This window comes from Nyctibius grandis, chromosome 1 (genome assembly GCF_013368605.1).
Source record: "Nyctibius grandis isolate bNycGra1 chromosome 1, bNycGra1.pri, whole genome shotgun sequence".
Classification (NCBI taxonomy): domain Eukaryota; kingdom Metazoa; phylum Chordata; class Aves; order Nyctibiiformes; family Nyctibiidae; genus Nyctibius; species Nyctibius grandis.
In genome coordinates this window covers 44,682,789-44,696,442 of record NC_090658.1, presented here as the reverse complement: position 1 = coordinate 44,696,442, position 13,654 = coordinate 44,682,789, and the positions used below count along the sequence as shown (strand labels likewise).

Genomic DNA, 13,654 nt, shown 5'->3' with positions numbered 1-13,654 from the left:
AGTTCCGCAAACTGTTAAGTAAATTGTAACTCCTCCCCCCACACCCCAATTTGTGAGAAGACATACAACTTATCTGCGTATCCCAGTTTCCCTAGATTTATAGAAAGAAATGCCAGGACTATGTCTTCTGAAGGAAGACACACATAACTCAGTACAATTTTACATGGGTAAAAAAAAAAAGTTATGACTGAAATCTTAAGTCCATAATTTCTGGGTTTTGCCTTTTTTCCTCATAAAAACTACAGTGTTCCTTTAAGAATACTCTTCTACGAGCTATTTTTACAAGTTTCCTAACTTGTAGGAACACAATTCATAACTTGTAGCAATCTAACAAATATAAGCACACATACAAACTCCTCTCCCATCTCAACACATTTCCCGAGAATACTACTGACCAAATATTCCTGTGTGGTCAGTAGCAAGGCTGTTACAAGAAAATTGATCATTTCTCTTTTTTATCCCTCTCCACAACAGCATTTGTCTTCCAGAGTTGTTGTCTACTTAAATGCAAGAGTTCAGTATTTAAGCTTTAGGTTCGTGAAAGAAGGTTTTAGAAAAAAAGCTAAATATAATCATTATGGCAGTTATCCAAAGCAGAGATGCAAGCTTTTCCTGTTCAACTAAGTTCTACTACTTGAAAACCCTTTCAAGAATTTTCCATGAGAAAACACCCATAGCAAACCAAGAATGCAAGCATTAAAAGTAACACAGATATTAAGAAAAGAGAAATAACCAGATGAAGATGAGTTTAAGAAGAGATTTGTCAAGTGCTGCATAGTTATGAATAGTTTTAACATATTTTAGATGTGTGCTACACAGAAAGTCTAAGTGCCACTGTAGTACTATAGCGAATAAGAACAATATACAAGCAGCTAGTATTCAGCTAGGTTATCTTTCAAAAGTTAAGGAATTAAAGGACCTAAACTACTTGTTTCATACCTTTTATCCAATTTAACTACCCAGAATGCTTCAGTTTCTTTGGCTACTCATCACTGCACCTGTTTCAAAAACATCTTCAGCTGGCTTAGCCTCTGACTAATGGCAGCCATTTCCAGGGAGTGGCTATTTAAAGATCCTTGCTCTGATTCCACAAAACTCTTCAACATACTAAAGAACAGAGTAAAATTTTTGAGGTTGCATTGGTGATACAAGACTCTCTATTCACTGATTTCAAGTGTGCTGAAGCTATTCTGTAAAGCTCAGTTTTTTTCTTAAAAAGTCTTTAAGCCTCTTACACTAAAACCTTCATTTTTTTAGCCTCTTTTCAAAAAGTAACATTTAGGATTACTAAAGTGAAAGAAAAAAGTCTATCCAAGTTTTACTTGATAGTCTTCTGTATGTCAACAATTCTGCTGTCACTTTCCATGTGACACCTCATTCTGTTCTCCAAAGTTCAAAAAGAGACGTCCCAAGAGGTCTTCAGTACCCAAGACAACGCAGCATTCTCACAATGCCTATCAATAAAGTATCAGTGCCTCTGTCAAATCAGCAGGTTACAGTATCAACTTCACATGTCAATGAAATTCTAATTAATTTTATTTTTACGATCAGCATTTTTTCCCTAAGCCTAAGAAGATAATTGAAGGGAAATTCTGAAATACACAGCTTAAAGAATAAACCTGATCTTCCAATACTACCATATGACTAATCAGCCCACTGTAATATCTGCTTTCACAGAAATATTGTGCATCACCACTGCTAGAAGCAGAATAACCAGCTAAAGAGTTCACACTGGCCCTTCTAAGCAATTGATGTGTGCCCACATACTCGCTTGTGTACTTGGCTGGAATGTTGTTTCAGTGGGCACAAAAGCCGTATTAATAGAAACTGTCAGACAAAAGAAAAGATGTTGCAGTTCCTTCATGACTGAGGAGTTTTCTTGTATACACATGGTAGTCCCATTTGCAGATGGTATTCAAATATTGCAGTGTATTTTTTTTTCTTCCCAAGTTTAATTCTGAGCAAGCGTAGTAAGGCTATCCAGCTACAGCGATAAGATAGCAAAGTTCTGGAACTGTACCTGGATATGTCTGGAATCAGCATTTGAAGTTTACTGTTTTCTCTTTTTTTTTATTTTTTTTTTTTAATATATTTCTACAAAGATCATAAAAGCTGATTTGCTTTCTCAAAATTCCAACTAAGTAAATACAACATACACAGCTAAAGAAACTTGATCCCGCCAGCTTAAGTATCATGAATGATTTTTATTCCACATAACAGATACTATGTTTGATATGTATTGTCAGACCATAATTAAGATTTTATTACACCATTTCAAATGTTCAATTAAGTGCTGTTGCAAAACAAGTTATTCCAGTCAGAAACAGGTAGGATTGTTCTCTATTTTAATGCAAAATAGAGTAAGTATAATTTTACTGAACTGAAATCAGTGCTACTGAAGAGAGATAAATAAAAACATTCCACTCTTTTAAAGCTGACCTACTACTACTCGAGTTGCTATCTAGATGCTACTGATGCCATGTATGTCACCAGTAAAAAAAAGTCTGTCATAGGGGCACATAAAACCTATCTCTCTATCATTGGTATACTATTATTGTGCTGTCATCAAAAGAGAATTTTTCTTACTATATAGAATGTAACAAAAGCAACTCATTCACTTTACTTGCCTGTAAAAACCTGTATCACCCTACATACTACTAAGTATAAATATATCCTCTGTATTATCTGAAAAAAGTCAATGTCTGAAATAAGAGATTTATTTTAATACAGTGAAATATGTTTAACTTACCAATCCAAACATTTTGGCTACCATCAGGCAAAGTAAACTGAAATCAGAATATTAGCTCAACAGCCAAAGAATTACCAACAAACTGAATTGCTGCAGACAGACATCTAATACACATACTAATACTTTCTGGAACTTAATGTTACATTATTCCAGGGAACAAGTCTCAGTAGCCCAATTCCAAAATGGATGAAGAATAACAGAATATGTTTAAAGTGTGACTCTCTGCAGGTTCCAGCCCATGTATCCAATACTGTACATCAGCAGGTGACATCATCTTTTGTACTACTTGATTTTTAGGAATGTAAAAGCTGCACTAGTAATCTGTAAGTAAAGGAATGAATCCAAGCTTTAATGTCTTTTATATTGTCCAAAATCAGAGGAAAATAGGCATGAAATTTCCACAAAGAAGACAAAAACACTGCACAGTTACCCAAATCATGTTCTATGGGTAAATGTATGTGGACTGTCATTATAAAATTCTGGAAAAGCACCTCAGAATAAATCTGCATTCACAAAATGGAAATGATTTAAAGTTAAATTATCATCTCCATTTTTGTCTCTGTTCCAGGCAGCAACGTATTGGTACATATCATACTCTAATATTTAAACTATAGTGCAGTCTCGCTTATGCTGAAGTACTTCACTATCTCCCTTGATTAGCATCTAGCATCACAACCTTCTGAAGAAATTAAAGTGGAAATTTATAAAATTATTGCTATGTTTTCAAAAACCACTTTAATACTTATGGAAGCACGAAGATTAAGAATTATATGTATTTTATTTCTAAGTTTAGTTATTTAATTTGAGGTAACATTCATTTAATATTCCAGCAACATCTATCTTTCAATAAGCAGTGGAGCAAAAGAAGTGAAAAAGTGAAAACACATATTCCACTAGAAATTCCTGAATTTGGAAATGCGGGTATAACATGTACTCATTTCCAAAATGTCTCAACGCCTTACTATTTCTCCTGGGAAAAGAAGCTACATTAACTTAAGTGTCACAGCATTAACAAAAAGATTAAGCTAACACTCTTTCCCTTATACACGCATACAGGATATCGGGAAGTCTATCTTCCACCATTATAAATTAATTTAAAGCATTCTTTGTGATCTTAGAAGAATGCATTCTACATTTATCTTTAAGAAAACACGAAGCGGCCTATTCTAAATGTACAAATAAGAGATTTAGTACTTGCAATCTGATGTTGAGACGATAGCTGAAAATCTCAAGGGAAAAAAATTATCACAGTAGATCAGGTTGCCCTGCCACAAACTGAAACACTTTTTTTACAGATCAGAAGAGAATGTGAAAAAACAAACACTCAAAAAAATTACTCCCTATTATTTATTACCAGCTGAAACCCTGCATCAGATACACTTGGTTCTGAATTTTGCTGAAGTCAAACCCCGTTTCCCTGCCCTTAGAAAGACGGTGTAAACAATGAACAATAAGTTAGAAGGGCATCTAAGAGGGAAAAGGCAAAGGATCCCAGACAAAAGCTCAATGAGAACCCCAGTTCTTGAAAAAGAAGATAACAAATGTCATCCAGATTTTTGCATTGAGTTTCTGGTAATAAGCAGAAAGCGTCATACACCGTACTCTACCATCTCCAACTGGCGTAACTCCTGATTGTCACTGGGTCTCCACTAATCTACCCACAAATATACGGGCCTTCTTAACATACAAAGAATCAAAAGCTTGACTTCTATTCCCTTCAACTTCCTTATCAAAGTAAGAGTGGTGTGATTTCTCCCCAAATTATTGTTTCCGACTGTTTTGATTTGCAATAAAGGTAGCACAATTGCTTAATTCCTCCACCCAATGGTAAAAATACCTACTGTCAGAATGTGTTAACATAAACACTAGTTACCTGAAGCTTGCAACCTCTACAGGATAGGAATCTAACATTTATAAATATTTTTCTGTGGAAAACTATAATACCAACTGTTTCTCTAGTTTGGGGGGAAAAAGACATTATTATTATTATTATTAATGGCATTCTTTCCAAGCACTGAATAAGAACTTCGGAGGGAGTGGGGGAAGCAAAGCTTATGTTGGCCTCCTTAAAAAACACTTAGAATACTTTCTTTTTTGTGTCTAATACTATCTCTTCTTTAAAACCTCTCCATCTTTTGAACTTGAAACCAATGTTTATCATATCAAAAATTAAATTTTATTCATCACCTTCAAGGTACATCATCAATTCCATTTAATCTTTTCATTCAACACCTAGAAAACCTGGACTTCAAACCTATAGAAAAGTATAGTGTTCTAGCTAGTAAGCAAGCCTAGAAAAACCTCTATGGCAATTTCATGCGTAGACAGTTTACAAAATGTTTAGCCCAATGACTGCAAACTGCTATACTTGGCAGAGGAATAGGGAAGAAGGTGTGTACACAAGCAGTTTAAACCAATCCAAATCAGTCTCTGTGCACTTCTGCTTTCCTCTCCTTCCTTCTTCCATCCCAATGGTAGGGGATCAGCCAGGTCAGGGACTGGCTGCAACTGAAGAGTATATATATTTGATTGTTTTTGAGTTAATTTCAGTTTGATTCAGTCCACCCTGGGACCACCCAAATGGACTGCTGGCACAAAAGACAAGAAGAATAAACAGCCAGGAGTGGAAGAAGGAAACAAGACTACATTCTTCCATGACTATACAAGCTTAATTTGACAAACTACTTACAAAACCAAATCCTTTGCTGTAGGTTGTTGGGGCACAGACCAACATACTAAACAATGAGAAGAACAGCAAACTCACTCTTCTGTCCAAGAACAGTGTTACTCACCAGTTAGTCCAATCTGGGTGATCTGCTGTGCAACACTTAGCTTAAATGACAACTGATGAATGCTGCCTCTAAAAAGCGTACTCCTTAAGGTGGTCTGACAAAGTCACCATCAAGGACTCCATAATTTGAGAGTTCTGGATACTTGAAAGTCTTTTCTTTGGTGTATTGACTACCCTCTTCACTCCAGAGCACATACAGGCTCAAAGACAACAGCAATGGGAGCAAGTAACTCCAGATTAACTGGAGATGACTACTGCTTTTGCTCACAGTAAGGAAAATGCGTTCTCATAGTTAGGTACTACAATGTTTCTGCTTAGCTTACAAGGAAAATCTTCTTCAAAGTGCTCCCCCACAGGTTCAGGAAATCCCAAAATAGCACTCCACATTCAGTTAATACACACTCGCTCAGGAAGTCATTGGCACACAATGGTCACACATAATGCAGGTTGGTAACCTCAGTCCTAGTTTTCTACAGGTAACTCAGCAACATCCTCCACCACCCTGCTCTGACAGTCTCACACAGCTGCCTTTCCACAGCTTGCTTACAAACCCTTCAGGCTAAACAGGTCACGACTGCTTTATATGCTGCCTTCCAAGTCAAAAAAAAAAAACAAAACAAACCAAACCAAACAAAGAAACAAAAAGCACAATAGTGCTTTATTGAATTTCTTCCCTGGTTCAAACTAATCCTCAGAAGGAAAATAGATGTCTTGTCAAGTATAGAATATCAAAGTGGCTTGCTGTCTTTTCCATACTTGAATTCCCTGAAATACCCTCTCATCTGGTCACCCCACGTTAACAAAAAAAGAGAACAACAAAAAAACCCAAACCACTCAGATTTATGACTTTCCATCAAAACCTTTTAAAATAATTACTAAAACACTTATTAAATCACAACATTTAATTTATGCATAGGGCTAAACAATTTTCCTTAGTTTCCTGGAGGCCTTTTGAAATCTTCTAGAAGACTTTAAAAATCCATTCCATGCACACACAAGCAAATATCCAGTTAGCGGCAGCAAGGCACAGTAACTTGCAGGACAATGCTGGAAGTGCTAAATAGGAAAGGCAGAAAAAAAGTATTTGTTACAGAAGCACGTCAACTAAAGAGCAAGCAGCCATACAAACCCTGACTTATCAACATTTCTCAACTGTGACCTGAATCGTATTTAAGGCAAAAACAGTTCAAGATCCATGTTTATTCAGACATGTACATTTCTGTAAAAACAGCTGAAGTGCCTATTATAGTAACTGCAGAGAACCTACTATTGCATTTCACAACAGGTTAACTACTTTCAAGTAAGTATAAACTGATAAGTAATCTAGCATTTGGATGGTTCTGTATCACATTAGGGTGCCAAGTAAATTTAAGCTCTATGTTTCTCTATAAAATCTGTTATCCTTTTCAAACGAGGAAATCACAGGCTCCCTTGATTAATCTTTATTCTCCAGCCTATTATAAAAGCATATATTTCTAAGCAAAAAGTGTGTATCTGTAGGATTTAAACAAAAATTTGAAACCAATTGGCAACAACAGTATCATTTCCACCTTTCTCGAAGTTAGCCCTTTTTTTTTTTAGTTTACATCACCAGCGAAGCACTCAGGTTAAGTATTTGACAGTGACTGTAAAACTTAATACCTCAAAATCATTGCGTTTTGTTTTGAAAGACTTCTCAACTACAATGCAGAATTTCTTTGGAAACAGATAAACAATGTGCATCACAACATGCTTCTGCACTACAACACGTTTCAGATTACAAAGTGAACTGAATAATCATCTCAAAGCGTTCTAGTGAAGATATGCATATTCATTATTCTACTAACATTTTTCTTAGACAGTATCCTGATAGAATACTCATGCTGCTATGAAAGCGTTAATCCAAAAATCCTTCACCAACTTTGAAGATAATAATACAGGCAACTTAACTTTTCTAGTGTTCACAGTTTATTAGAACTTTAGTCTTCTCAGGCTAACACAGCCTTTTTTTCCACTAGGTGGTCTAACTAACTTTGAATCCTTATCAACACACTCAACTACTGAACAGTCACATACTAAACATGCGGATTTGAGTTCAAGACTTCCATGTTGTTTAGCCACTGTAAAATATATTAAGATTGGCATTTGAAAAGTGCAAATAACCAATTTCAAAATAACAGATTATTCCAACATGCCCTGTAATTGCTTGGTGCGAGTGGTGTTTGCTTTCCTTTCTACATAATTATGCAAGCATGAGGAAGTCAGTAACTGCCTCTGATCACTTGTTCAAACCGGAACATCAGGACAGAATGTAAGAAAATCATTTTTCATAATGCAAAAACAAATGACAGGGGAAAACCACCTCTTAAGACTTACCTGTTCTCCTGCCTCCAGCACAAAAACTACTCTAATGGTACTCTTCCTCTATAAATCTCCATTTCTGCAGTAATTCAAATAGTTAACCAGAAAGTGAAAGGTCACTACATTCCATGACTGGTTTCCAGCCTGCATAAGAGCAACAGGACTTTCAGCTGACTTGTGCTCAAAGTCAGAAATTAGTGATTGAAAAGTTCACTAGATATTTCACTTTTGTCCCCTGCCGCACCAGCAGAGAATACGAGCAACAGGCTGACTGGCTTTAAGGGAAAGCAGTTACAGCATCAGTGTGCACCAGTGATCTCTGTGGATAGCTAGAGAAGTCACTAGGAAAGATTACTGAAACCAAAATGTAAATTCAGGATAAATGAAAAACAAAACAAAACAAAAATCCACCACAAACTGTACCCATAGTTTCCTTAATTTGTTAGTGTGGCAACTTCGACCAAGCACTCAGGAACATCCAGGGCTACCAAACAGAAATGTCTACAACCGTTAAATATTTCATATTTTACAGACTGAAAAACATTAACATGCAAATAGCATCAAGACATTTAAACAATCATTTCAGATCACTTAATTCACAGTGCATTGCTCTAGCTTCTGGGACACCCACTATTTTTATCTCCAGTCAGCAGTGAACTTTTTAACTACAGTGGGTATATTACCCTCATTCACATATTTAAACATCAAGCAAATGCAGTGATACATATTAAAAATCTCAGGAGCATTTACAATAGTTCCAGCACAAATCATTGGGGAAACCGAGCTTGTGTTTCTTTCTTTAAAAGCAGAGACTCTGCTTTCCTGGAATTTATTTCCTGACTTGGGGGAAAAATAAAAACAAACTATAATAATGTTTTTATATATATTGCTACCTACTTGGTAGGTAGTAATTTGATGGCACGTAATTAGTTTTTAAATAATCAAACAGAATCTACATGCTTCCGACGCATACTTAATGCAAAAAGACCTTATGCAGAAGGTGCCTAAGTTAAAAAAAAACAAACCTTCACTACAATGTACGAATTGTCCTAGCCATTATCTGTACAACTGTATTAACTACTATCAGAGGTCACTCAACACAGGAAAAAGCCTGATTTAGTAGAACATCACAATAATGAGCACAATCATGTCAAGACTGGAATACTTCTTGTAAGACATGTTTCAAGGTATTTCAAGACTGCCTTCAAGTGGTCTTTGCAGCCCATGGGAGGACTACTTAATAGGCTGAAGTTACTAGTTTATACAAGGGGATTTATTTACTTGGACTAAGCTGGGTTATTGCAGGAAGAACAATTACGCCAAGAGATTCGGAGGTGGTAATCTCTTAGTAGGCAGCACACCTCTCTTGTCTCAGAGGGTTCCGAAATGCAAGAGCATGAGTGACTTACAGCTTTCTATCAATACAACTTGGTGCTCTTCCTAAACATACCCCACTGTGTTTTACAAAGAATGATAAACATTCTATCCATACTACACAGATGGGAAAAATGAGTCAGTAAAGCTAAATGAGTTGCTCAAGTTCACCCAAAGAGACAAAGATACCGACAAGGAATCCAGTTCTAACACTCTATGCACCAGAATACACAACCCTCTGCACCTGAAAGAATGACCAAGGCATAAATCAAAACAGGCCTCAATCGTGCAGTCAGCAGCAAGTCTGCCATCAGCAGACTCAAAGTAAAACTGGGCTTTAAAGCATTAAATCCTCTACATGCTGAAGTGTCCTTGAGTCATGCTCTTTCAATAACTAACAAAATAAATGCATACAAATATACAGTAATATTTAAACAGCATCTTGATCTAGTATAGTCAATGCTACCTTGTGGTGATACAAACAGAAAGTTAATATTTCTCTTAAGCACTCTCCCTTACTGCTTCTTATTTGACTAACTTTTATCCTTATAAGCTTATAAAATAAACTAGAAATTTAAGGCAGGCAGAAAGACTGTTGCACTGTATTACTCCTAAAATCTTAAAAACCAGTCTTGGTTAGACTGTTTAATCTTGGAAATTTCTGTTGAGCTACAATTCTGCTAAAAGTTTCACTGTAATAACTAAGGCTTCAATGTAATGACTTACAGATTAACCTCACTTAACATTACAGGGCACAGTAAATAAAGTGCTGGGAGTTATCTCAAGCATATACAAGTTTAACGCTACACACACACACAAATTGCAAAAATTGCAGACTTAAACTTGGCATTTTTTCTGCACCTGGCAGAATTAATCCAGATTTTTTTAAAAAAAAAAAAAAAAGCAATAGTAGCACAAACCTTATCAAAGAATAAGGACGCTGGGAGCTTTTTTTTTTAAATATGGCTTCTGTGCCAAAACAGGTTTCTGTGTTTGCTACTTTCAATTTAAGCATTTGTTATATGTTCAATTCAGCCTGAAGTGGGTCTCTATCACTACTTCACAGAACACTTTGCATTCCACTTGTGATCCGACCTCCTCATCCTCCCAACTGTCTATCTACATACTTATATGGCTCTATAACCACAGTATCTGAACCTAATCACTATGGTAACTGTACGATTTGTTTACATGGAAAAAAGAATATTAGAAATGTATGTAAATTTAGCTGTCATTTAAATAAGTGTTTTTCCTTCTGGGGGAAAAAAAAGATCCCTATACTGCCTCCTATTTCTCTTGCTTCCATCTCCTGCATCCCCACCAGGCACTAAGGCACATTTGGAAAGCTCTGTATCATACTACTTCAACAGCCTGTTGTTGTAAATTCATAAATAGTTTACTTTCAATGAGAAAGACATCTGCAGTATTTTAGAACTTAACACTTGTTAAAGAAAGATCATAGGGAGGGCAATTAAAACATGATTTTTTAAAAGATTCTGTCATTAAATCACCAAAGTAAAAAAAATATGCTAAACCTTTAACAGCCATACAGAAAGACTTAGTTTGCTACTCGGCAACTCAGATCAATCTAGAAATTAAAAATGGTATCATTTACCATTTCCAGCAGTGAATATAGTACTAGGTACACATTTTACATAATACTCTTTCACAGACAGTAGGCACAACTCTGATTGTATGCAGGGTCTTGCACTGACCTCTTTTTTATTAATAAATACCAAAGAGATGATGTATCACAGGTTTGTAACAATTATTTTTATAAGATTTACAGTATTTTGAAATTAGATTCACTGCAGCCCAGCAGGACCAGGAGCTGAATTACACGGGGGTCATGGTAACATAAACGGCAGTTTGAGTGAGACATCATCGCAAAATGATTAAAAAAACCTTAACGAACTCAGGTGTCAAAAACTACTTTTAGGGACACAGATCTTTGCCACACACAGAAGAAATCATTCTATTCAACTAATACGATTTTTTTTCTAGAAAACTTGCTAATATATTGAAAAGAAATAGTCTAGAAAGGCCTAAGGGAAGAAAAATGAGTGACAGTGAGGTATGTGAATACTATATAGCACTGAGAAGAAAATTAGAACCTGTTTGAAAATCTTTCTGCACCTTCCAGCAATCATTTCACTGCAGAGAATATCTTACATGCAACCTCCCTGATCATATCAAGATTATTCATTCAACAAAACTCCTCTTAACCAATAGAAAGTAAGTAAATCTACCATTTACCCTCTGTTCAACCAAACACGGTTGTATGGCCAGCATTTCCCCTGCAACGTTACTTTCTCAAGCAGGGTGACTGTCCCCTGCACCTCCATGAAGCAAGCTCAGCCCAGGCAGCCATGTCCTTATTCTCCTACAAACAATGTTTCTGAAGGAGAACAACCCCCGCTCAGCGAACTTACAGTTTCCCCCAGCATAACGCGGCAGAGCAAAGCCTGCCCCACCGTCAGCAAACCAGCTAAGGCACCAAAACACAGCGGTGGGGGCGAAGCAGCCCGCAGTCTGGATCTGCACCAGCACCGAGCCTCGCACCGGGGTCGGGACAGATGGACTGACAGGACAGCATTTCTCCACGCAACCCTCCCTTCTTTCCCCTCACCAGGCACACGAGCGAGTGTTTTACCTTCATGATGAGCTCAGGCTGCGGTAAGAGCCTCGACAGGGGCTGAGCGGCCGAGGCTGGACCTGGAATTTAAAACAAAGCGCTAAGGCACCGCACCAGCCGCTCGCACCGGGCGGGGGGAGGGGAGGCAGGGATCGGGGCGGGGGCGCTGGGCTCCTCCTGAAACTCCCCCTTTCCTTCCCCGGATCCCCCCTTTCTCCCCGGTTAACCCCCTCCCCTCTTTCCTCGGCCGCTGCTTCCCCTCCAGCTCCCAACACACCGCGGCTTCCCCTACACTCGCTGCCATTGACGCCATTTCTGTCAGAGAAGGAGAAACTTGCCACAACAACAACCCACCCCCGGCCTCCCCGGCTGCCGCGGAGGTGGCGGGGGGGAGGCGTACCCGGCTGCCTCCCTGGGGCGCTGCGCCCCCTCCCCAGGCACCAACCGGCGGGAGGGGACCCGCGGGGGTCCCAGCCCTGGGACCCCCCACTTTACCGCGGGGAGACGGAGAGAGGAAGGAAGGCTCTTCCTCCATTGTACGAGGAAGAGTGCCTGTGTGCGCGGCGGGGGAGTGGGGTGTCGGTAGCAGACCCCCACTCCCCCGACACACACACACGCTTTTGTAGGGGCTGCAGCTCCGGATCGCGGCGGCTCCTCCTCCCCCCCCCCCCTCAAATAAAGGAAAGCGCTGACTCCGCGGCAGGAGTTTCAGCAGCAACAGCCGCAACTCCCCGGCTCGGCGCAGCGGGTCCGGGCGGGGGGAGGGCGGGCGGGCGGGCGGGAAGGAGGCGGCGGAGGGGAAGAAAAGGAAGAAGAAGAAAAGAAGGAGACGGGGAGGGAGGAGGGCGGGGAGAAAGGGGCCCGACCTGCTCGGCGGGGACACGGAGCGTGTGTGTGTGTGTGGAGGAGGGGGCTCCGTCCCCTCCCGGCGGAGGGGGCTGGAGAAGCCGCCGGTCCCTCCCGCACGCAGGCGGCACTCGATCCCCCTCCCTCCCGCCCCGCCGCTGGGTGTTTGGGGGGGGAGAAGGAGGATCGGCGAGTCCCGCCGCAGTCTCGCTACGAGGAGAAAAACAACCGCCCCCCTCCCCCCCGCACGCACGCCCCGCCGCCGCCGCCGCCCGGCCCCGCGCCCCCCCGAGGCCCCACGCTGCCTCCCCACCCGCCGGCGGCGGGGCCGGGGGGGCTCCTTCTCCGGCTCGGCGCCGTTACCTTTGTTCCGCGGCGCCTGCCCGCCCGCCCGCTACTCCCCCGACCTGGGGCGGGGGGGAGGGAAGGGAACGGGGCGAAGCCTCCTCCCAGCTCCGGGCCCCCTCGGCCGGCCTCGGCCCCTGCTCGACGCTCCAGCAATGGCTGTGCTCGCGGCGGCTCCGCGCGGCGTGCGGAGGGCCCGATCCGTCCTGCGCGGCCCCGGCGGTGGCGACGGTGACTGCTCGGTTCGGAGCCTCTCGGTCCCCCTCCCCCTCCCACACCGACTGACTGACTGACTGACGGACGGGCCAGGGCACGCCCCTCTCCCCGCCTCCTCCATTGGGCCCCGGCCTGCAGAGCCCGCCCTTCCCTCAGCCCCATTGGCCGCCGCATCGGAAATACTGACATCATTTTTCTCCACTGCTGGGGAAACTGAGGCTCGGCGCCGAGCGCGCTCACGGGTGACGCAGTTCCCGCTCGCCGCTCTTGCCGGCTCCAGAAGCGGCTCGGCGCGGTGGGTGGACTACATCTCCCAGGGCGCACCGCGCGCGGCCACCGCTAGGGGCCGGCGCCCTCG

The 13,654-nt window shown here is 41.1% G+C and overlaps 1 protein-coding gene across 1 annotated transcript in view; it reads right to left on the bottom strand.

Moving 5' to 3' along the window:
* Positions 1-13,349, bottom strand: part of ARID4B (AT-rich interaction domain 4B) — a 99,059-nt gene extending 85,710 nt beyond the window's left edge. The window contains exons 1-2 of the mRNA XM_068403649.1: positions 13,099-13,349; positions 11,908-11,969 (exon numbers count right to left, since the gene is read on the bottom strand). Of these exons, the coding sequence (XP_068259750.1) occupies positions 11,908-11,913 (6 nt within the window). The 5' untranslated portion in view covers positions 11,914-11,969; positions 13,099-13,349. The remainder of the gene's footprint in view (positions 1-11,907; positions 11,970-13,098) is intronic.
* Between the last annotated feature and the right edge of the window lie 305 nt (positions 13,350-13,654).